The sequence below is a fragment of the Vigna unguiculata genome, chromosome 1 (genome assembly GCF_004118075.2).
Source record: "Vigna unguiculata cultivar IT97K-499-35 chromosome 1, ASM411807v1, whole genome shotgun sequence".
Lineage (NCBI taxonomy): Eukaryota > Viridiplantae > Streptophyta > Magnoliopsida > Fabales > Fabaceae > Vigna > Vigna unguiculata.
The window spans coordinates 29983568-30005219 of record NC_040279.1 but is presented as its reverse complement, the minus strand read 5'-3'; the positions used below and the strand labels follow the sequence as shown (position 1 = coordinate 30005219).

At 37.5% G+C, this 21652-nt stretch overlaps 3 protein-coding genes across 3 annotated transcripts; all 3 read left to right on the top strand.

Moving 5' to 3' along the window:
• The first annotated feature begins 237 nt into the window (after window positions 1-237).
• On the top strand, window positions 238-4661 carry LOC114192743 (UBP1-associated protein 2C-like). The gene is made up of 6 exons (XM_028082580.1): window positions 238-425; window positions 1561-1681; window positions 1893-2036; window positions 2494-2690; window positions 3223-3298; window positions 4054-4661. Exons 1-6 carry the CDS (start codon window positions 301-303, stop codon window positions 4399-4401), a joined length of 1011 nt encoding a protein of 336 aa, XP_027938381.1. The 5' UTR covers window positions 238-300; the 3' UTR covers window positions 4402-4661.
• Window positions 4662-5893: 1232 nt separating this feature from the next.
• On the top strand, window positions 5894-7552 carry LOC114190655 (transcription termination factor MTEF18, mitochondrial-like). Its single transcript, XM_028079625.1, has one exon. It carries the CDS (start codon window positions 5894-5896, stop codon window positions 7550-7552), a length of 1659 nt encoding a protein of 552 aa, XP_027935426.1.
• A 10611-nt stretch (window positions 7553-18163) lies between these two features.
• Window positions 18164-20191, top strand: LOC114173652. The gene is made up of 2 exons (XM_028058161.1): window positions 18164-18509; window positions 19399-20191. Exon 2 carries the CDS (start codon window positions 19450-19452, stop codon window positions 19858-19860), a length of 411 nt encoding a protein of 136 aa, XP_027913962.1. The 5' UTR covers window positions 18164-18509; window positions 19399-19449; the 3' UTR covers window positions 19861-20191.
• Window positions 20192-21652: the final 1461 nt, after the last annotated feature.

Here is a 21652-nt window from a genome sequence, read left to right as displayed (position 1 = left end):
TGTTTGATCTTCAATAATTTTTAAATAGACGTAATTGTTTTTGTTATAGTAAAGGTAAATGCGTCTCTACACATAAAAATACATAACAGCAATTTTTGTTTTTTTAAGAAAATGACAAATAATTTGGTTATACATAGAAAGTATATTCACAAATTTATTTACGGTGAGGCTGGGCCGCCCACGGGCCTTGGAGTTTCTTCCAAGATAAGCCCGCACTGCATGTATAAGAGAGGCCCAATTAAAGACCTAATGCATTGGGTTCGGAGGTGTTGAGTGGAAGAAGGTGAAGAAGAAGAAGACATGGAAGATTTGAAGAAGAGAAAACTGGACGAAGCTGGAAACGGTGATTTTGCTTCCAAGGAAGAACTTCGCTTCCTTATTGAACCTCTTGCTAAACCCCAACTCGTTGATCTTCTAGCTAAACTGTGCGTTTCATATCCTCCATTTCACTTCTTTCCTTCTTCAACTTTTTTTTTCCTCGTCATCCTCTCCGTGCAATCAGTTTCCCCATGCTTTTTTGCTATTTTTTTTCGCTTTTATCCGTTGGTATTGCAGTTCTTTCCTTGAATTGTGTTAGGGTATTTTCATTTTGAATTGGCTCGTATGGAACTTGTATCTTGTGGTCGGGTCCATTGGGTGTAATATATAGTTTTTTTAACTTTGTTGGATTTGTGAGCATGTGGTAAAGTTTGGACTTGCAGGATTTGGCCTTAAAATTGTTGAAGCATGGTTCTTTAGGAATTAGTGTTGCGGGTGTTATTTCTTTAGGAACTAGCATTTTTTTTTCACTATTTTCACCATATTGACATAGTCCTCGGAATAATTTCATACTCAATTTTGGTCCCTTTTTCTTAGTACAGATTGAAATATGGACAACCATAACAATTTCCTCCTTCTTGCATTCCATTAAGCTGTTTCACCCTCATTGCCAGATGCTTCTTCTTGTGGGGATGAAAGGTGGTGTTTGGCATATAATCTAGGCTCTAGTTGATGACTTAATGCTGACCCGGACCCAGTGCACTTTGTTGTCACAGTTCTAGAAAGGTGACCATCACATAGTGGGATTGGGGGAGGAAAGAAGTATATGGCATTATCCTTGCAAGGGGATAGTTTGTTTGAGGGTTTGAACCTTATACGTCTAGGACACAAGGCAGTGACCTTACTAGTTACTGCTGGTGTGCCAAGGCTTGTCATCTCAGGGCATCATGGTTGTTCATTGACAAATTTAGCATTATTATAATTATGACCATATGAAACAAAAATCGACTATTTGTACCTAAAACATTAAAATAAAATCAATAAATGCTTTGTGAAAATATTTTTTTTCTACTTTGAGGCAGTTATTAATTTTCTGCCTCAGTTGTTCAGAACAGAATCCTTTTTTGGGCATTGCTTTATATGTGTGTGTATACAATGTGTAGTTGACATCTTTGAATTGTTGGTACCTTCTGCTTGCTTGGTGTGCTTTGCATAAAAAGGGGCCAAAAGAAATTGCTCCCACTTGTATGCTGTGTGATTGACCGTGTGCATGTGTGTTTGTTTTCATGTTGAGGCATAAAGAGGGTCCCAATATCCTTCAATTGCAGAAGAAATAAAAAGTATTGCAAGTGCAGATCCTGCCCATCGAAAGCTTTTTGTTCGTGGCTTGGCATGGAATACCACTTCAGAAACTTTGCGTGCTGTGAGTGCATTGGTGATTGTGTTTAGTGTGTCATGCATGTGATTGCTTCCATGTCACATGGAATGTGGCCAGCAAAATTTATTTTCTAGAGCGCCAATTTTATGTCCCTTTATTTCCAACCAGTTCCTTGTCTTTGGCTCAAGCCTTGAGACTGAAAAAAAAATTCTTTCTTCTCCTTATGTTGCCTCTTATACATTGCTTATTTTTTCAGGCATTTGAAGAGCATGGAGAAATTGAGGAAGGAGCTGTGATCTATGATAAAGTAACAGGGAAGTCCCGTGGCTATGGATTTATCACTTTTAAAAATATGGAATCAACTCAGCAAGCATTGAGAGCTTCTAGCAAATTAATTGATGTAAGCTTTACCCCATTTTATTGCTTTGGATCTTGGTCTCTTATATACATGAATCTGCAGTTTTGCTTTAGAAACATCATGGTAACTGAGTTTGCCTCTTTGAATTTCTTAACTTGCCAATCCCAATACATGCAAACTATGAGATGTATCAAGAAGATTATTTTGTATGTGGTTCTTTGTTGAGGGGGCTTATTTTCTGCTAGCAAACAACCTGTAATCAGGGTTTGTTCACTTTTCTCAATACTGTCTCATGTTGCAGAATCCAATTTACACTTACCTACCTTGTACTGTTGAGAAACAGTCAGGCCTAGTGACATTTTTTAAACATTAGAGCCTAAATACACAGGAAGATTATTTTCTTTATATTTATAGATTTTAGTTGTTTAGTTGTGTAGGTGCTGTCTGCAGCTGTCATTCCGACATTCCCCTGGTTGATTGTAGAAATTTGTGTTTTCAGGGAAGATTGGCTGTCTGTAACCTAGCCTGTGAGGGTCTAAGTGGAACAAGTAGTGCTCCTGATCTTTCCCTGAGGAAGCTTTATATAGGAAGCTTATCACCAGAAGTCACAAGCGAAATGCTGCTCAACTATTTTGCGAGGCACGGTGAAATAGATGAAGGTTCAGTTGCATATGACAGGGATACAAATGAGTCACGGTAAAAGTAGCAACAAGTATTACTTGGATACAAAATTTTATAGTCTTTTTAATTTCCATGAGAAAAGCTCGAATCCCTGAGAAAGATAGTTGTTAATTTGTTACCCCAGCTCACTTAAGTATGTATTCACCGGTGGAGAGCATCCAGTGTTGGTTTTGAAAAAATCTATTTGTGCTCACTGTAGCAGCCTAGAAACGGGTTGCCAGTAGTGGCTTTGATTATTTTTCTTTTAAAGAAAATGGTTTATATAGAGCAACGGTCATATATAGAGCTTTGTCTATACTATATATTTGCAACAGTCACAGAGCAAAAACTATATTTTAATTGTATGCTCTCTCAAATTATCAATTTCATATATATTTTTGTACCGATTTGTTCTGTCGAAGTCTCAATTTGAAGTTCCAAAATTTTGTTCTCTGAATTATCAACTTAAAAAAAATCATATTTAACAACCTATTTTATGTATGTTTTGGTAATGCTCTGAGTTGTTTGCTTACGGTAACGTGTTATTATTGTTTATTTCCAACTGTAGTGGCTTTGGCTTTGTCACGTACAAGACAGCAGAAGCTGCCAAGAAGGCCATAGATGATCTTGAAAAGACTCTTGGGGTAAGCAAACGCTTCATATTTTATATCAAGTCCGAGGTTAGCTGTTAGAGTGGGACCTGTTTATTTCTGTGCTTAAAAATGTCTTGGGATGTGACAATAAGAAATGAAAGATCAATGAAAAAGGCATCTTAGTTATACAGTAAAGGAAAAGTAATATTAAAAAATGGTGGTTTACACACTTTTAGGCTACATATTAGACTATAGGGTTAAATAAATTTTTCATACTTCCAAAATTTACCCGTATTGAAATCGGTTTCTCTTAAAATATTTTGGTGTTTTTGATTCTTAACCTTTAATAAATATGTTCTCTGGTCTTGATAGTAACTTTGTTGCTCTTAAACTAAGAATGTTGATATTTGCAGGGATGATAGCACGTGACACTAAAAAATTAGTACATCTACATTATTAATTTACAAATAACAGTATGAATAACTTTTAGGATTCAAATTAACATATTTATATTGGTAGTCAGAAATACAACCAAAATTTACTCAACCTACATATGAATCTGTTTTTTTTATTTTTAACCCTATTTATGACTAAAATACAAAGCTCCTATCATGTAGTATATTTAGAGGAGGTTCTTTCCCTAATCGGTAATTATCTAACTAGACAGTAATCTAGTATGATAAAAAACAATCTCATGTTTTGATTGCAGGCAGTTGTTATTTCCTCAAATGGAAATTGCAATTAATATGGAGCTGTATAAACTTTGGAAGTTCTGACATGACATGTTGTACTTGTTTTGATTGCAGGGAAGGAATATAATTGTAAAATATGCTGATTCCAACAAAGGTAAAACTGGGCAGCAGCAATTTCCCTCTGGAGTGGTTCCAATGGCTGCCTTAACTATGAGCACAGGCTATATGCAGGCTGGTAAAGCTCATGTAAGCTCTGGCCCCCCTATAAATTACAGTTATCCCCAAACTGTTGCACCATATTCTGCATCTCCGTATCCAAACCCTCACACTGTACCTTCTCCTTATCCAACACAAGGGCAGATTCCTTACCCTCCTCTTTCTGCAAAGAAAGACCAACATGGGTTTCCGCCTACCCAGCCTGTAGGAATGAACAACTACCCTTATTACTATCCCAAGCAATGAATGTATTTTTTAACTGAATGTGATGATTTTGATACTCCCTCTCTTTGCTTTTCTTTTCAAATCATTTTAGCTATTAGTTACCTCTCATCTCATAAGTCATCCCATCACCTGTTAATCAACCTCTGCTTCCTCTCTTTACAGCTTTTCATCTAGTTGATTTTTGACATTCTTATTCGTTACCTGTAATATTGATTAGAAATTTTTATATGTATTTTTTCTTCTGAATATCTTGAACGGGAGCACCATTTTTTTTTTCTGCATTTTAGTTAACCCTTTGAGTTTGCTACTTTTGAGTGTGATTGCTTACATTTATAAAATTTTCAACCCTTCCTTTATCGACATTTGTTCACGAATCACACCACATGGCCACTGTTGCAGGGATGTCCTTCAGGTGGCTCCTACTTCGCAGAATCCATTCCCAGTCCTTGTTTTTGAACATTAATGAAAATATTCAGACGGGGAAGATATAAAATAGACATGGAAATGATTTATACATTCTGTAGTAAAAAAATGAAAATTTTAGAAATACTATAGTGACAAATCCTGAATGGAAAGAAATGAAAAAATAAAGATTATTTGGTCTTCTTTCGTCTTTTCTTTCAATCCAACCAAAAAGAAAAGTATCGTAAAACTGACAGATTTATGATATTTTCATTTGTAAATTATGATTAGGAGAGCTACACATGAGAACATATCAGAAAATTAAGTAAATATATGAATGATTGTATTGAGTAAAAAAAAGAAATGGTTTTATTTATAACAAAAATTATAAAATAATGTTTATAAAATAATCAAATCAATCTTATTATTATTGTCATTATTTTATTTTAATAATAATAATTTTGTGATTTTATATAACATAATTATGATATATAAGAGAATGTTGGAATGTGAAAATCATCCTCTTCTAGCGTACAAAGGCTGGAGCTATTAGGATCTTTAATAAATCTGTTTTTGCATTGAATAAAAGGAGAATTATCAATTTTTTTCTTATCTTTATGGAATAAACTAAACTAGTAAGATAGGTATTACAATTTGGTGTTTTCATTTTGAGAAAAATTATCCATTGAACTCATGGGACAGCATGACTTCATGAAAAGATGTTGATACAAATTTGAAGTACTTAATACAAAAAATTGATAGAAACATTACATAAATTAAAATGGCCACTATATTTGAAATTAAATTAAGTCTATTATCAAAAAATTGATAGAAACATTACATAAATTAAAATGACCACTATATTTAAAATTAAATTAACATTTTTTGAATTTTGTTAGTACCACGAAAACAAGAATGATATTTATAACTAACCCATCTCCGCCGGAACATGAGTTGACTGTGGGCTTTGGCGTGGCTTCTGAAACACAGCAACATGGCAGTGGGTTCGCCCTAGCGGCGCCGTTGACCCAAAGATGTGTCTTCTCTTCTCTCTAACTTCACTCTCCACCTTTCTGTATTATCACCCTTCCAAAACGACGCCGTACCCACCATGTTCCCCTTTCGGAAACTCCACGCTCAGTGCTTCTTCTTCCTTCTTAAACCCTGCCAAAACCCTAGATTCCAGACCACCAAATCCGCCACTAAATTCGCCGGAAAAGCCACCGTAAAACAAGCCCAAGCCGCATTGCTCGAGTACCTCCACTCCACGCGCAGCCTCAACTTCTTAGACGCCGACAACATGTGCAAAAACTCGCCCTCCTTCCTCCAGGACCTCCTCGCCAAAACCCACTTGCACACTCCGCACGTCGACACCAAGCGCTCCATCTCGCGCTACCTCCGCTACCACCCCATTAACGAGTTTGAGCCCTTCTTCGAGAGCGCGGGTCTCTCCCCTTCCGAGTACGCGCCCCTTCTCCCGCCTCACATGATTTATCTAAACGATGACGTTCTGCTCATGGAGAATCACCAGGCGCTCTGCAACTACGGGGTTCCCCGCACCAAGATGGGGAGGGTTTTCAAACTTGCACCTCAGGTTTTTCGGTATAAACCCGGGGTCTTGATCTCGAAGCTTCGGGAATACGAAAACCTCGGTGTTTCGCGGAAGACTTTGATCAATGTGGTTGCTTTCAGCCCCTGCATTTTGGTTGGGGGTGTTGATTTTGATTTTGTTAAGGTTGTGGAGATGTTGAAACGTGTTATTGGAAAGGATTGCGAATGGATTGGAGAGCATTTGTTGATTAACAAGGGTTGTTGTAATTGGAGGGTAATGTTTCAGGTTTTGAGTTTACTTTCTACGGTTTTCAATGAAAAACAATTGTGTGATTTAATCACTCGTCACCCTGGATTGATTTTTGAGGAATCTGGAGGTTGTGTGTTATCCTTGATTGGCTTTTTGTTGAAATTTGGATTGTCTGTAAACCGGGTTTGTGTCATGCTGCACGAGTTTCCGGAGATTCGGGCTGTGAAATTTTTGTCCAATTTGAGGCTGTGTTTTCTGTTCTTGACAGAGATCAAGATGGAGGCTTCGGAGATTGGGAGGATTTTGCAGTCTCACTGCTTGGTGTTGGGATCCTTCACCATGAAGAGAACGATTACTTTGCTTACTAACTTGAATGTTGGAAAGAAGCGACTGTGTAGAGTTGTGAGGGATGATCCTGTAGTAATGAAGAGTTGGGCTTTGGGAAGGAGAATTGAGCCTCTGGTTAACTCGTATGTGGAGTATGAATCCAAGGCGCTGAAGAAGGAGTTCATGCTGAGGTTGGGGTATGAAGAGAACTCCAAAGCAATGAATGAGTCGATTAAGTTGTTCAGGGGTAGGGGAGCTGAGCTTCAGGAGAGACTTGAATTTATTGTTAATGCAGGGTTGGATTATGAGGTTGTCTGTAAGATGATTCGAGAGTCCCCGCGGATTCTTAGTCAGACCACGGATAGGATAAACATGAAAATTGAGTCTCTTGTGAATGAAGGATATTCAATGTCGGATTTGGCTAGTTTTCCTTCTTTCCTTTCCTATTCAGCTGAAAGGGTTAAGCTGAGGTTTTCAATGTATAATTGGCTAAAAAGGCATGGAGCTGCAGAAGCAGGGCTTGCTTTGAGCACTATAATTGCATGCTCTGAGAAAGCGTTTGAGAAGATGTACGTGAATCGCCATCCGTCTGGCCTTCAAGTATGGCGGGATTTAAAGGCACAGATTTCTTCTGAGTCTTAGTTGGTTGAAGAAATCCTGCACTTCGATTGTATTACTTGATGAAAGCAAATATGAGATAATAAATCCGGTCTTTCACTGAGATTAATTGCTTCGGATGTGGATAATAATGGATTAATCTTTCAATCTGGTTGCGGTTCTGCTTCAGATAATTGCGCATCCCCTGTTTTCACCATATTTTAAGGATGATTGAACTGCAAGTTTATTCATGGTGTGCGCAATGCAGATAGCCAATTGAAGATCAGCATGTCAGCAGGCATCGACTAATGTATGCAGGTTTTCATGAGCTAACATCTTGGGGATTTCTGATTGCAGATTGATGATATTTATCACACTTCTTGTAGATGGAAAGAACGTTGGCTAGATAGAACGTATGTTGTCAATATCACCTTCTTACCCCAGTTACATTGCAGATCACTAGGGTTTAATTTATAGTCTGACTAGATCTGTTCCTCAAGTATGAACCACACAGTGGAGCTGTTGAGGATGAGAAACTGTATTATTTCGCAATTGAAAATTAGATGACCAGGTTTCTGGGTTGAATAAAATTGTTGATATGATTATGTTTCCAGCCAAAGAAATTGTTAAGAGGAACATACATGCTCACCGTAGCTTGGCATTATGTAAAACAATATGCTTCTGAAATTAGACACTGCAAGTTTTGATATCTAGGAGTTGCAGAAAACCCACATGGCATCTGAGAGAATTTTGTCCCCTCTTCAACTATGCTGAATTATTATCCATATTAGAGCCAACCAAAATTATTTAGAACCTTCAAACACTAAGCATGGCAACTTAGCAAGACTATGAACTTTCTTAATGATGAATAGTGTAATCTTTAGATATTTGCTAGAGCCAATTGTTATCTTTTGAAAATCAGAAATTAAGGAAACAAGTGATCTTGAACTATATTAGTGACTAGTTTCCTCCACACTGATAAGTTGGAATTTCTGCCTTTCTTGCCGGGGCAAAAGTCCAGTATTTAAATACAAACTTTAAAGCAACCAAACTACTTTTAACTAACCACCGTTCAATCCTAACTTTAGAATCCTATTTTAGGTGGCTCCCTTCAATTGGCCATTGAATTCTAGGTTTTCAATTCTACACTTTTTTGAGCAAATATAGTGTCTAATTTGAATTGTCCTTTCATTAGATGATTAAAGCTTGGACTCAAGTTGGAACTCGTTAAATGGCATCATTACAAAGGGACAATAGCCCTATGGCGGCCCCAACTACCATGTTGCATTTATCATTTTGAATTTGATTTTGAGTAGGGGTTGAGTAGTATTTAATATTTTTTTTTTCTTTTACTGGTCATTTTAGTTATTCATAAAAAATCTATTAAATATTAAATACTTTATATGTTGCATATTGTAATTTTTCATTTTATTAAAACCTTTTATTTTTGTTACATTATGCTGTATCCTACGAACTTGGCGAGAAATTTGTTGGCTTTCTAGGTTGTTTTCTCAGTATTTAAGGGATTTATGTAATGTAATTTTTTAATTTTTTATCCAATTCAATCCATATTTTATTTAAAATGAGTCAATATAGTTATTTTTATTAAATTAATGTTAATACTATTTCAAAAGTTATCTTATGTTAATAATTTTGTCTGGACTTCTCTAACTTTTGATTCTCTTTGATTTTAGTCATTGCACCTTCATGATCACCTCCGGAAAGAATAAAAACATGTATGTTGTGTAGTAATAATAGATTGAAGGGTTAAAGAAGTTTATAATTATTAACATGCGATCACAGTGTTAACATCAATTTAATATAAAATACTAAATAGACTTCTTTAAAAAAATAGACACTGAATATTTGGTCCATAAAACTTACTAAACCAAAAAATTGTTCTTTAATTTTTCTTTGCTTCAATTATTAGAGTATTTTATTTTATATTAAATTTACAAAGTTTATTTTAAAGCAAAAGTACAAATATCACCATATTCAATAGTAAGGGTAATAATGTTTAATACATAATTCTAATTTAGTTAAAATTGTGAAGTGTAAGTTATATGTATACTTCTTAATTAATTCACTAGATAATTTGTAAGTTAAGCTTCAAAATCTGAGCCATATTGGGTCTCAATTAGAAAAATGTAAATTTATTAAAATGATTTTAATTTATTTTATTATGAAGGCTTTATAATAATATTTCAGGTATGTTAATATTTTGAAAGGGATGATACGATTTTTTTTTAACATTAATGAATATTTTTACTTATTTTTAAAAACTTGCCTAATTTAAATATATATTACCAAAATGATCATGATGTGTGAGCATGCATTTTTTTGGTATGGAAATGCTAAAAGTGTATGTATTGATCGTTGAATATGATTTGAAAGGTATAAGTATATGAAAGCGAAGTCTAACCAACAAAGTAGAAATTCCAAAAATATAATTCCTTTTAGTGGGTGTCCATATTATAATGATGCTACAAATTATAATTTAGGTTTTATAATGATAATAGGTATAAAATACAGAACTCATCAGTTATGAAATTCATATACATGTGTGCGGCAAAATAAATATTTGATACATGGCAAATAATATATATATATATATATATATATATATATATATATATATATATATATATATATATATTCATAATAACTATTTTAAATTGAACTAAAAATTGTCAAGCTTAATGGCTTATTGAAATGTTTCTAGTAGTTGCAATGTCTTATAATTAACTTCTAAATATTGTAAGGAAACATGATTTTTGAAGTTAATATTTAATAAGGAGTAATGCTTAAATCCCCTTAATGGGTCTAAACCTAACGTGCTTGTGCTAAAGGAATACAATCAATATAAGTCACATTTTACTGGCAGACAAATATATATATATATATATATATATATATATATATATATATATATATTTGAAAATAATAAAAATAATTTAAGTGTGAGTTTAAATCATAAAAATAATAAAGTTAAATATCATATAAAAAAATAATATACAAATTATCCTATAAGATTTTAGGTTGAAAGTAATATTAATTTTATAAGTGTGTTACGCTCAAGTCCATCCTAATGAATCTTGAAAAAAGTCTATTAATAGTATCTGAGTTCTTGGTTCATCTTGATAACTAATTTGAACCATTTGTGTTTTCGTGAAAATATGTACTCAAGTAGAAGAGAATCATTACCGATGAGAGATTGTTGAGAATAATTCAAATATGAGTCTAAATTCTATATAGGACATAAATAACAAAGTTGGACACCATATAAGAAAGAAGGCTCAAACCTATTATTTTAATATTTTGAATTGAAGTGATATCAATTTCTTAGTTCTCTTTAAAAACTTTTATATATATATATATATATATATATATATATATATATATATATATATATATATATATATTATAAAAATAGCTAAATGATTTGTTAAAAATGATTTATTTTTAAAGTCATGTTAAACATAATGATTCATTTTAATATCTTACAGTCATAGACAAAAAGAAAAATATAACAATCTTTAAGAAAAAAGTATTCTGAAAAAAATCAATACTATCCTGGATGTCGTAATATTATACAATTTACAGTGAATCTTATTTTCTGATCCTAAAAGATTTTCCACACTAAAAATATGAAAATCGTTAATCTCCACTATTTTACATATGTTTAATATTTTTCCAATTTTTAAGAGATTAAGTAATAATTTAAAAAGCAAATCTTACGGAAGAAAATCAATAGCCTCACTTTTAACATATAATATCACGAAAATCAATATTTTAGTTAATTCATTTAAAAAAAAAGTGAATCTTATTATAAATGAATGTGAATGTTGTATTTTAATGTGATCACTTTATGTGTATAATGATAAATGTAACATTTCATTTAAAAGATACATAGTCTTATGTGGCAAAAAAATTGAAGGCTGAATGATCCTATAAGAGCATGAAAGACTATTTTATTATAAGATTACTAGACATTCCTCTATTGTCCAACCAAATAAAATATCAAATGTCAAACTCTAAAAGCACAGTCTAATAATATATAGGTGAATGTAAAACTATTGTCTTTTAGAAAAGTTAATACTTTAAGACAAAGAATAATTGTATAGTAATGATCATAAATATTCATATATTCTTCAATAATTATAGAAATTTCGATAGTGTAACATAATTGAGGGAGGAATTAAATTGGGTGGTGAACAGGAAAAAAACAAAAACATTCTTCCATTCTTATTTGTTTCATGTTAGAAAAGGTCTGTGTACTGTATGTCTCATCGGGCCATCGATTACGTCCAGTCCTCAAATCCATCGAACAAGGCTGGGAGAGCTCGTACGAAGAAACATACCCACCGGTCGAACGACCTCGCGGATGAACAATATAGGACTATCGGTCAATCGGGCGAACAAATAAACCATGTATATCTTAAGGAACCATCGGTCGATCGGCCTCGCAAACGAACCACGTTAGGAGCCATCGGTCTATCGGTATCACAAACGAGTATCAACTTAAAAGAACAATCGGTCGGTCAGCCTACATATTAATTACGCTTTACTCCACAACGGACCATCGGTCCTTCAGCCCCACACGAACAACGCATTAACTTGATAAAGGACAATCATTTGACCAGCCACCGGGTCAATCGGTCGATCAATCTCCTAAGGTTCGCGTAACGCTTTATATATGACCATCGGTCCATCAGTTATAAACGAATGATTCACTCGTTAAAATCAAGATATAACCAACCCAGTCAAGCGGCCATCGGTCGCACGGCCAAACAACACCAGTCAATCGAATTAATTAGCGTTAAACAAGTCAGTAATCTTGATTAGAGGATCATTGGGCCGTGATTAAGGAACCCTAATCACAGGCCCATACCGAAAACTATAAATAGGGCCCAAAGGTAGGTTGGTGAGGATCTTTAATTCGCATTTATTACGGTAGTTATACTGATACATCGATCGGTCCAGTAACTGACTTAAGCATCGGAGCCTTTTAGACAGGTACCCCGATCGTCCACCCAACCGATCGAGCAGCGCCGGGCGCTTCAATTTGTTGTTATCAGGGAAGACCTGTACAAGCGAGGCTTCACCGCGCCGCTCCTCAAATGCCTGTCGGAGGAAGAAGCGATGTATGTCATGAACGAGGTCCACAATGGCGTTTGTGGAATGCACACCAGTCGGAGGACGATGAAGGCGCTAATACTCCGGGCGGGTTACTACTGGCCGACCATGGAGCAAGACTGTGAGGCTATGATACACAGATGCGAAGGCTGTCAAGCTCATGGGAACGACGTTAAGAGAGCCCTGACCGAACTACATAGCCTAACATCCCCTTGGCCGTTCGCGCAGTGGGGTATGGACATCGTCGGTCCATTCCCTATCGGTCGAGCACAAAAGAAATTCATACTGGTCGCGGTAGATTATTTCACCAAATGGGTCGAAGCAGAAGCCCTGGCCAACATCACCGCTCGGCAGGTCCACTCGTTTGTTTGGCGGAACATCATCTGCCGCTTCGGCCTGCCCCACACCATCATCACCGACAACGGCCGGCAGTTTATCGACAAGAAATTGAAGGATTTTTATAAGCAGGTGGGGATATGCCATGTAACCAGCTCGGTCGAGCATCCCCAGACCAATGGCCAAGCCGAAACCATGAACAAGGTCATAGTGGCAGAGCTGAAGAAAAGATTGGGGGAAGCCAAAGGAGCATGGGTGGACGAACTGCCGCAGGTCCTTTGGGCCTACCGGTGCACTCCGCATGGGACGACCGGAGAATCTCCTTTCAACCTAGCGTACGGAACAGACGCCATGCTACCAGTTGAAGTAGGAGAGCCCACTCTTCGGCGGGAGATGCAGGACCTTGACATAAATTGCGGACGCATGCGAGAAGAATTGGACTGGACGACCGAGCGGAGAGAAAGAGCGGCAGTACGAGTTGAAGCATGCAAGAGGATGGTGGCCAGGAGATACAATGCAAAAGTCAAACCAAGGAGCTTCACCCGAGGAGATCTAGTGTGGAGAAAAACCAACGAGGCGCGCAAGAGATCGACACAAGGGAAGCTGGCTCCGAACTGGGAAGGGTCGTTCTGCATAATCGAAAACCTGCAAAACAGAGCCTATCGGCTAGAACACCTAGGCGGCAAGGAAATACCGAACACATGGAACGCCTCACATTTAAAAATGTATTACAGTTGACATTTTCAATAAAATGAGTGTTTCATTCAAATCCTACTAACTAACCGACGGGGCTCCCTACGGGACCTGGGCAAAAGCCTGACCGGTCTAGGCAAGGGCTTCCACGAGGAAGCCCTACTCGGTCAGCACCGATCCAAGCGATCTAGCGGGTAAATAAGTGACACGAACTGTCCATTGCGATCAAGGCACGACGCCCATGATCTAAAGGAATTAAAATTGAACGCGCAACAAAGAAGCAAACAGAAGAAAACAATGAGAAGAAATAAGTCACAAATCACGGGCCGATCGCCCGATCAATCGCTAATCGTGACACTTGCTCAAACACTAAGTTTACAAAAAGGATCAATGGCTGATCGCCAACATTATCAAACTACTATGGTAAACGGCCGATCGCCAACGATACCGAAGAATAAAGCAGAAGGTCGATCGCCAGTAAAAAACGACGAAAGAGAAACAAACCAACAGAAAAAAGAAAGGCTATGTGCCATTTACATATAAATGTTTGTAAAAAAATGGCCTAATAACCGATCGAGCACGATCGACCACGAGGCCGATCGGACTCGATCGGTTATGTCAAAATATACAATTAAATTAAAAAACTAAGAATTATCTGTAGGAGGATCGTTTACTTCATCGAACCGGTCGAAAACTCTTTCCAGCTTCCCATCCACCACCCCAAGTGAACATCAAACCGGTTGGGAAAGCAGCGATAATAGAAGACAGCCTGATCGACGACATTCTGGAAGCCCGTCTCATATTGAGCAAAAACTTGATCATCGGCAACGCGCAGCTCGGCCTGGTACTCTTTGGCTTTCTTTTGCCAATCTGTAACTGATCCGGCGGCGGCCAGGTGCTCGAACGTTAAGTCATTAAAGCGTCGTTAGAGCTTGCGAAGTTCGTCGGCCGCCTCCTTGGCTTTCAGTTGCTCCTCCTTCGCCCGATAGTCGGCGGCCTTAAGTAGACCGGCGCACTTGGCATGCTCAGCCTTTATGTCGTTCAGGCGATCGAACTGAGTCTTCAGGTCCGATGCGGAGGCTTTCACTTCTTGGAGCTCCATCTTCGCCGCTGCGAGCTCCTTCTCCAGGCTTTCCATCTTGCCCCGGTAGGCTCGGGGAAACTTGGTGTAAATTGCGGCCAGCCTGAGGGTCAGTTCCCCGGTCGTTCGCAGAGCTTCCTCTTCGGATACGTCCTTCAGCATGTCCTTGACGCGAGGACCCAAGTGGAAGGAGACCTCCTCGTCAAGCCGAACCTCGCCGTCGAGGAAGGCAGTGGCCAGCGACCCAGAAGCCTCAACCTTTTTGTTTTTCTTGGATGATCGGTCGGTGGGGGAGTCACCCCTCTTAGTCTTTTTTTCTCTATCTGCTGCAGCCCCGGGAACAGCAGAGCTGGGAGGCTTCACGACAAATCGGGATCTGATGACGACGCCCGAGGCATCGGTCGGAGCGATAGTAGCAGGAGGATGAGCTATCGAAGGAGCAGCGGGGACACTTTGGAGGGGCGCGACCTCCTCAGCGGCATCATCCTCCCTTCGTCGGGTCTTGGCGCGGGCCAGGAACTCAGCGTTAGAAAGCGTCGTTCGGGCCATAATATCTGCAAGCAAGAAAAAACACGTAAGTTAATTGCAACCCCTACGACGATCGAAAAGATCATAACAACTAACCATAAACCGCCCTCGACAAGTCCGGAGAGCGGAGGCATTGGATCAGCGGCCTCGGGGGGATCTTGTCGGGCAGGGTCTTGAGGACGGCCAGGTTGGCCCGCTCGGCGGGGGTCAAGCGGTTTTCTGCCTAGGGATCAGTAGGGAGAGGGAACGCCGTCCAGTACAAGGGGAACTTCGGTCGGCCCTCCTCATCGAAGATATACTTCCTGCCCCGGTCGGGTATCGCTACCTTGAAAAAATCGGTTTTGAAACCCTTATACGAGGCGAGGTAAAGAGTGAATAGGCTCTTGTTCGCCCCAAGAAACGAAACCCAACCTTTCGACATCGTGGGTCAAGTCTTGTAGAAGTGCAGGAACAGAGGCATAGTGACTGTTAGACCGACCGCTCGGCAAAGAACCTCGAAGGCCTGCATCGACACCCAGGCGTTCGGATGTATCTGGGTCGGCGCACATTGGATCTGACGAAGCACCGCCATCTGCCAGTCGGCGAACGGCACAGTCAGACCCAGATCGTTGAATAGGCAAGCATAGACATAGAAAAACTCTAGCTTCGCCGCCCCCTTGTCGTGGCAGACCCTCTCGTTACTGGCACACACCTTGACCCGAAGAAACCCATCCTCTACCTCGTCGCCAAAAACCTTGGTCCGCTCAACCAGATCCCCAAGGTCATTACCCGATCGGAATCTTGTCGCATGCGTACCGGCTCATAGGGGCCCAATCGTATCCCTGCACCTCTGGCAGAGAAGGATAGGAGAATCCGCTGAACTTGACACTCCCCCGAGCGAGGTCCTCACATCTGAGAAGCTAAACAAAGCAGAGATCGACCCGCCGCCCCCGGACACCTCGACCGCCCTGCCCGAAGAACCGTCTGAACTCGATGCACTGGAAGACATTTTTTACCTGTAGATAGAAGAAGACGATCAGTGGCTCGGGTAGAAAGAGAGAGGAAAGCGTGAAAATAACGACAGCCACACGTACCTATTTATAGGAAGACTTAGGGACACGTGGCAGCCCTAGAACCACACGATCATGCGCAGATCAACGACCCATACTTCGCGACGCTTCAAATCCTAACATATAGGCACGATCTACGATGTCAGATAACTGTCAGGGGACGCCATCGGTCCATCGACACTACAGTCTTAGTAAACCTTCTCGCTTCGCCTGCACCATCGCTCAAGACTGGGGGGCTTGTGTACGGTATGCCCCATCGGGCCATCGGCCACGCCCAGTCCTCAGGTCCATCGAACAAGGCTGGGAGGGCTCGTACGAAAAAACATACCCACCGGTCGAACGGCCTCGCGAATGAACAATATAGGACTATCGGTCAATCAGGCGAACAAATAAACCACGTATATCTTAAGGAACCATCGGTCGATCGGCCTCGCAAACGAACCATGTTAGGGGCCATCGGTCTATCGGTATCACAAACGAGTATCAACTTAAAAGAACAATCGACCGATCAGCCTACATATTAATTACGCTTTACTCCACAACGGACCATCGGTCCTTCGGCCCCACACGAACAGCGCATTAACTTGATAAAGGACAATCATTTGACCAGCCATCGGGTCAATCGGTCGATCAATCTCCTAAGGTTCGCGTAGCACTTTATATATGACCATGGGTCCATCAGTTATACGAATGATTCACTTGTTAAAATCAAGATATAACCAGCCTAATCAAGCGGTCATCGGTCGCACGGCCAAACAACACCAGTCAATCGAATTAATTAACGTTAAACAAGTCAGTAATCTTGATTAGATGATCATTGGGTCGTGATTAAGGAACCCTAATCACAGGCCCACACCGAAAACTATAAATAGGGCCCAAAGGTAGGTTGGTGAGGATCTTTAATTCGCATTTATTACGGCAGTTATACTGATACACCGATCGGTCCAGTAACTACTTAAGCTCGGTCGAGCATCTTAGACAGGTACCCCGATCGTCCACCCAACCGATCGAGCGAGGAAGTGGATTTCTTGGAGAAGTTATCTCAGTTGCGAGGAGGGGAAATTTCCAGAAAAGGAGTAAGGTTGAAGAGGTTCTTAGTAGACTCTTGGTCCCTACACCCGAAACAATTTGTTTCATGTGTAATTTTATATTTCTAAGAATTATATTCTCAAAAATATTATATCTAGAAAAGATATTTGTATATACAAGTTTTACAAGCATTTACTAGTTTTAGAAAAAGAAAAATATAATGGGAAAATGTATATTTTAAAAAAGGAAATAACTTTTTGAAAATAATATATATATATATATATATATATATATATAAACATATTTTAGTAACAAATATTTATTCTCACCCATGTCTTGAAGAAAAAAAAATCAATTTTATAATAAAAAATCTTGGCATACTAAATTCAAACTTATTAATAATAAAACTTTAATTACCTTGTTAAAGATCTTACTACTCTAGAAATTAGTTATAAAATGTTAATAATAATAGATGTTTTGTCATTGGCTGCTATATTGGTAGTTGTTATTTAATTTAATCAAATTGATCTGTTTTTTTTTTCTTTTTAAAAAAGATGGCAAAAACACAATTCAAATTCATATCCTCATAACAATAAAGAAAGTTGTAATACAGAAGAGGTTTTAACCTTTTTGTGGCAGTATTTGGTTATTATTACAATAACTTAATACAGAATACTAGTTCAAAAAATATTATTATTTCTGACAGGTATTTATTACTATTAGAGACAAAAGTAATTAATTAAAAATAATAAAAAGAGAGAAAAATTGCACTCTATCTTGCTATCTTCCATTTTCTATTTTTCCACTCTTTTTCTGCTATTTCTCTCTGCATTCTTTCACTTCTTCCTTTGCTCACTGCATTCTCTCTCTCTCTCTCTCTCTCTAACCTAGTTCTACATTTTTCACTCACAAGTTTCTATCTTTAAGCTCATATTGCTCTTCATCACATAACTTCTCTGATCTGTATCTTCACTTTCTTTGACCCAGATCAAATTTTTGACCTTTTTTCCCTCTCTGTTTATGCTTTCCTTCTAGCCATTCATAAAAAACCGCTGCTCCCATCTGGGTTTATCCTCTTTCTGGATTTTTCTTATCTGATTTTGTGAAATGGGTTGTCTTTGTTATGCAGAAAATTGATTCAAGATAGGAGGTCAGCTTCATTTCTCTTCTTCTTTGTCTCTTACTTCATCAATCTCAATTCTGTGTAAATCTATAATGTTATTGCTTACTTTTTCTCGTTCTTTCTTTCTTTCCTTTTTTTCTATTCTGATGTTTATCTTCTTTTTGTTTTGATCCTTTTGATAAACTGGGAAAGTGGCTTGAATTCCTCTTTCTTGTTAGATTTCTTGTTGTTTGGAAGCAGAGCAGTTTATGAAGTCTGTTTGCATGAGCTTGAAATAGATCGAAGTTGAAAAACTTTGAAATATTTTACGCTGTTTACATTAAAATTGAGTTTTGTTATATCTGGGTTTCTCTTAGTTCTTGCCTGAAAGTGAGTCTGGCTTCATTTGTTCGGTTTAGGATTAGGTGATCCGCGGCGTGGTTCAGTTTGTTGGTAAGGAAAATGATTTCAATGCGATGCAATGTTTTCACTGTTTGATGCGTTTGCAATTTTTCTTTGGTGAAAGTTAAGATAACTTGGTCCTTTGGTTGGTTCTTCCGAAATTGGTTATTAAGAATTTCTGAAATAGTGTTTATGCATATTTTTTTGCTGATTATTGAATAAAGGAATCATCGAATTATCCTCTGGAATGAGTTTTCCAAACGGTGTTTAAGTTATTGGCTCACATCAGAATTCAACTGATGCATTCTGTATTTGATCCTTAAGTAGTAAAAAACTGAAGAGAAGTTATAATTTCAAACTTGGCTTCTGTTAATTTTGGTTTAGTACAAACAAATAATCGATGCAAGCAAGTGATACTCAAAACACAAAAGTGTATGTGATCAAGAATTGGTTTCAAGTAGCACATCACTCAGAATTTGTTTGAGTTATATGATCTTTGTTTGGCCTTTGAAGTATAGTTGTTTTATCTGCGCAGAATTTTGGTAGAGAAATTTTAGTTCATTTTTGTCAACAAGGGCTTTTAGCTATGGGTAGAGGCAGAGGAAAAGGGAAGAAGCAATCTGTTATAGCCGAGGATCCTGGAAGTGAAGAGGATAATAAAGTCCCAGCTTACAGAAGAAGAGGAAGACCTCTGAAGCCACTGACTGATGAGATTGAAGAAGTGGAAGTAACTGAAATTATAGAGAAAGATGAGGAGAATGTGAAGGGTAATGGCTCTACCAATGAGTTGAAAACTCAACCTATCACAATAAATAAAAGGAAAAGGAAGAGATCTACACAGGTTAAAGAAAAGATAGATCCCATGAAAGATGACAATGGCATCCTAGCAAAGTCAGGCCCTGATGATTCAATAAAGTCCACCGGATTCCGGCAGAACGGTAGCCGGCGTAAGAACAAGCCTCGCCGTGCTGCTGAGGCCGGGGTAGATTGCAAGTGAGCAGCAAGGTTGTGTGATGAAAGTTCTGTTCTGAAAAGCCCTTGGAGTTGATGGAGTTTTGTTATCACCAGAGACAGGGTTTGTTTGATTGTGTAAGGCTTGTTATGGTTGCTTGTTATTGCTCATTTTGTTCTTTGTAACTCCCATATGCTATTTCTGATATTAATTTTGATGATTCATATCAGACTGTGCTCTTTAGTCTTCTATAAAACTGTTGCCAAAAGAAAAGTCTGAAAAATTTTGTAGATATTATTTTTCATCATTGTTAGGCTCATAAAGGGGTTTGTTTCTCACTTCTTTCAAATGAACAATGTTCTTTTGTTGATAGATACATTTTGTTTCATCCACAAGCATGTATGTGTGTGATGTCAAGTAATGTTGAATGGTCCAATGGCACTTAAAATTTCTACAACTTTTGTGAACAATGAGCCTCAATGTCCTCCAATGTTGCATTGAAGTTTTCAACATAAAGGCTCTCACACGTCTATCTGGTGAACTAGTTATGATCAGAGATTGTGGTTTTGAGTGTTATTTTAGTTTGAGAGGAGGAAGAAGCATAGGTATGTGTAGCAACATGCATTTATAGAAGACAATGAGAGGAAGTAGGAAGATTAGAGCATAAGAAAGGAAGAAAAGAAAAGAAAGGAATGGGTACATGTGATGATTGTGATCGATCAGGAGTAAAGCTGAGAAAAGCATGATGATGTTGATATATAGGTATCCTTTTTTTGTAGAGAGTGAATCCCCAAACAAGGCCTAAGCTAGTGTTTGATCTTGTTGGTTGACTTGTTTGGAAGCTATAGACCTGCAATCTCTTTTATGAGCTTTGGTCTTGTCTTATTTCTTTTTCTCTCTTTTGGTACATAACTTAGAGTTCTGTCAATTCTCACACATGCAGGGTTAGGAAAAAGATTTTCGACACCAACAACTACAATTTAGTATAATTTTTATAAGTCAATTATTTGAATATAAATAACATAAATTGATTAACCTATATAATAGTATGCTTTACTGGTATACTTAGGACCTTCTAAAAAAGTGTTTGAATTGAATTAGAATTGAATAAAGTTTAAGCCCCGCCTAAAATGTCTTATGATAATTAAATAAGTGAAGTTGAAGTCAAAATCTTGAAATGTGTAGACCCACCTATCTTATTTGATTAATGGGTTATTGCAGGTGCAAATGAAAATGTGCATTTTTAAATAACATGAGGGTTTAGGGTCTGTAAGAAATTTTTTCGCATAGAAATACATAGAGTTTTTTTTTTTTTTTTCATTTTTCAAGCATATTCATTTCGCAACTTTGATATCATCATCTTAATAATAACGTAACAATAAAAACTTTCATTTATTTCATAAATATTCAAAATAAACAAAAACTGTCCAATTCAAATCATTTAAAATATATTTTAATTCTATATATCGTTCTTTAAAATATATTAAATATATTAATAGATACTGATTTTGATAATTTTAAATATATTACAAAAAATTTAAGGTATAACATCGATGTATTTTAATGAGCACACAAAATCACATAAAAAATCTCTAGAAAATATGGACTAGTTAAAAATCCAACTAAATTCTTTCTTAATACAACAGGTACATTGGGAATGAATACATGTTTATGTAAAGTCATATTTTCTTTTTAAACCTTAAATAGTTGTTTGACTTTTATTTCATAAACATGAGGTTTAATCTTCATCTACTTATAAAACTTTTTTAAGGCTAATTTAGTCAAGATTCTAGCCAAACTTGTGTTTAAATATAAACGTAGAAGACCTTTGAATGCA

Coding starts and splice junctions, on each gene's coding strand:
- LOC114192743 (XM_028082580.1), top strand. CDS start 301: ATGGAAGATTTGAAGAAGAGAAAACTGGACGAAGCTGGAAACGGTGAT. Junction 2,691..3,222: donor AGGGATACAAATGAGTCACG/GTAAAAGTAGCA, acceptor TTCCAACTGTAG/TGGCTTTGGCTTTGTCACGT. Junction 3,299..4,053: donor ATCTTGAAAAGACTCTTGGG/GTAAGCAAACGC, acceptor TTTTGATTGCAG/GGAAGGAATATAATTGTAAA.
- LOC114190655 (XM_028079625.1), top strand. CDS start 5,894: ATGTTCCCCTTTCGGAAACTCCACGCTCAGTGCTTCTTCTTCCTTCTT.
- LOC114173652 (XM_028058161.1), top strand. CDS start 19,450: ATGGGTAGAGGCAGAGGAAAAGGGAAGAAGCAATCTGTTATAGCCGAG.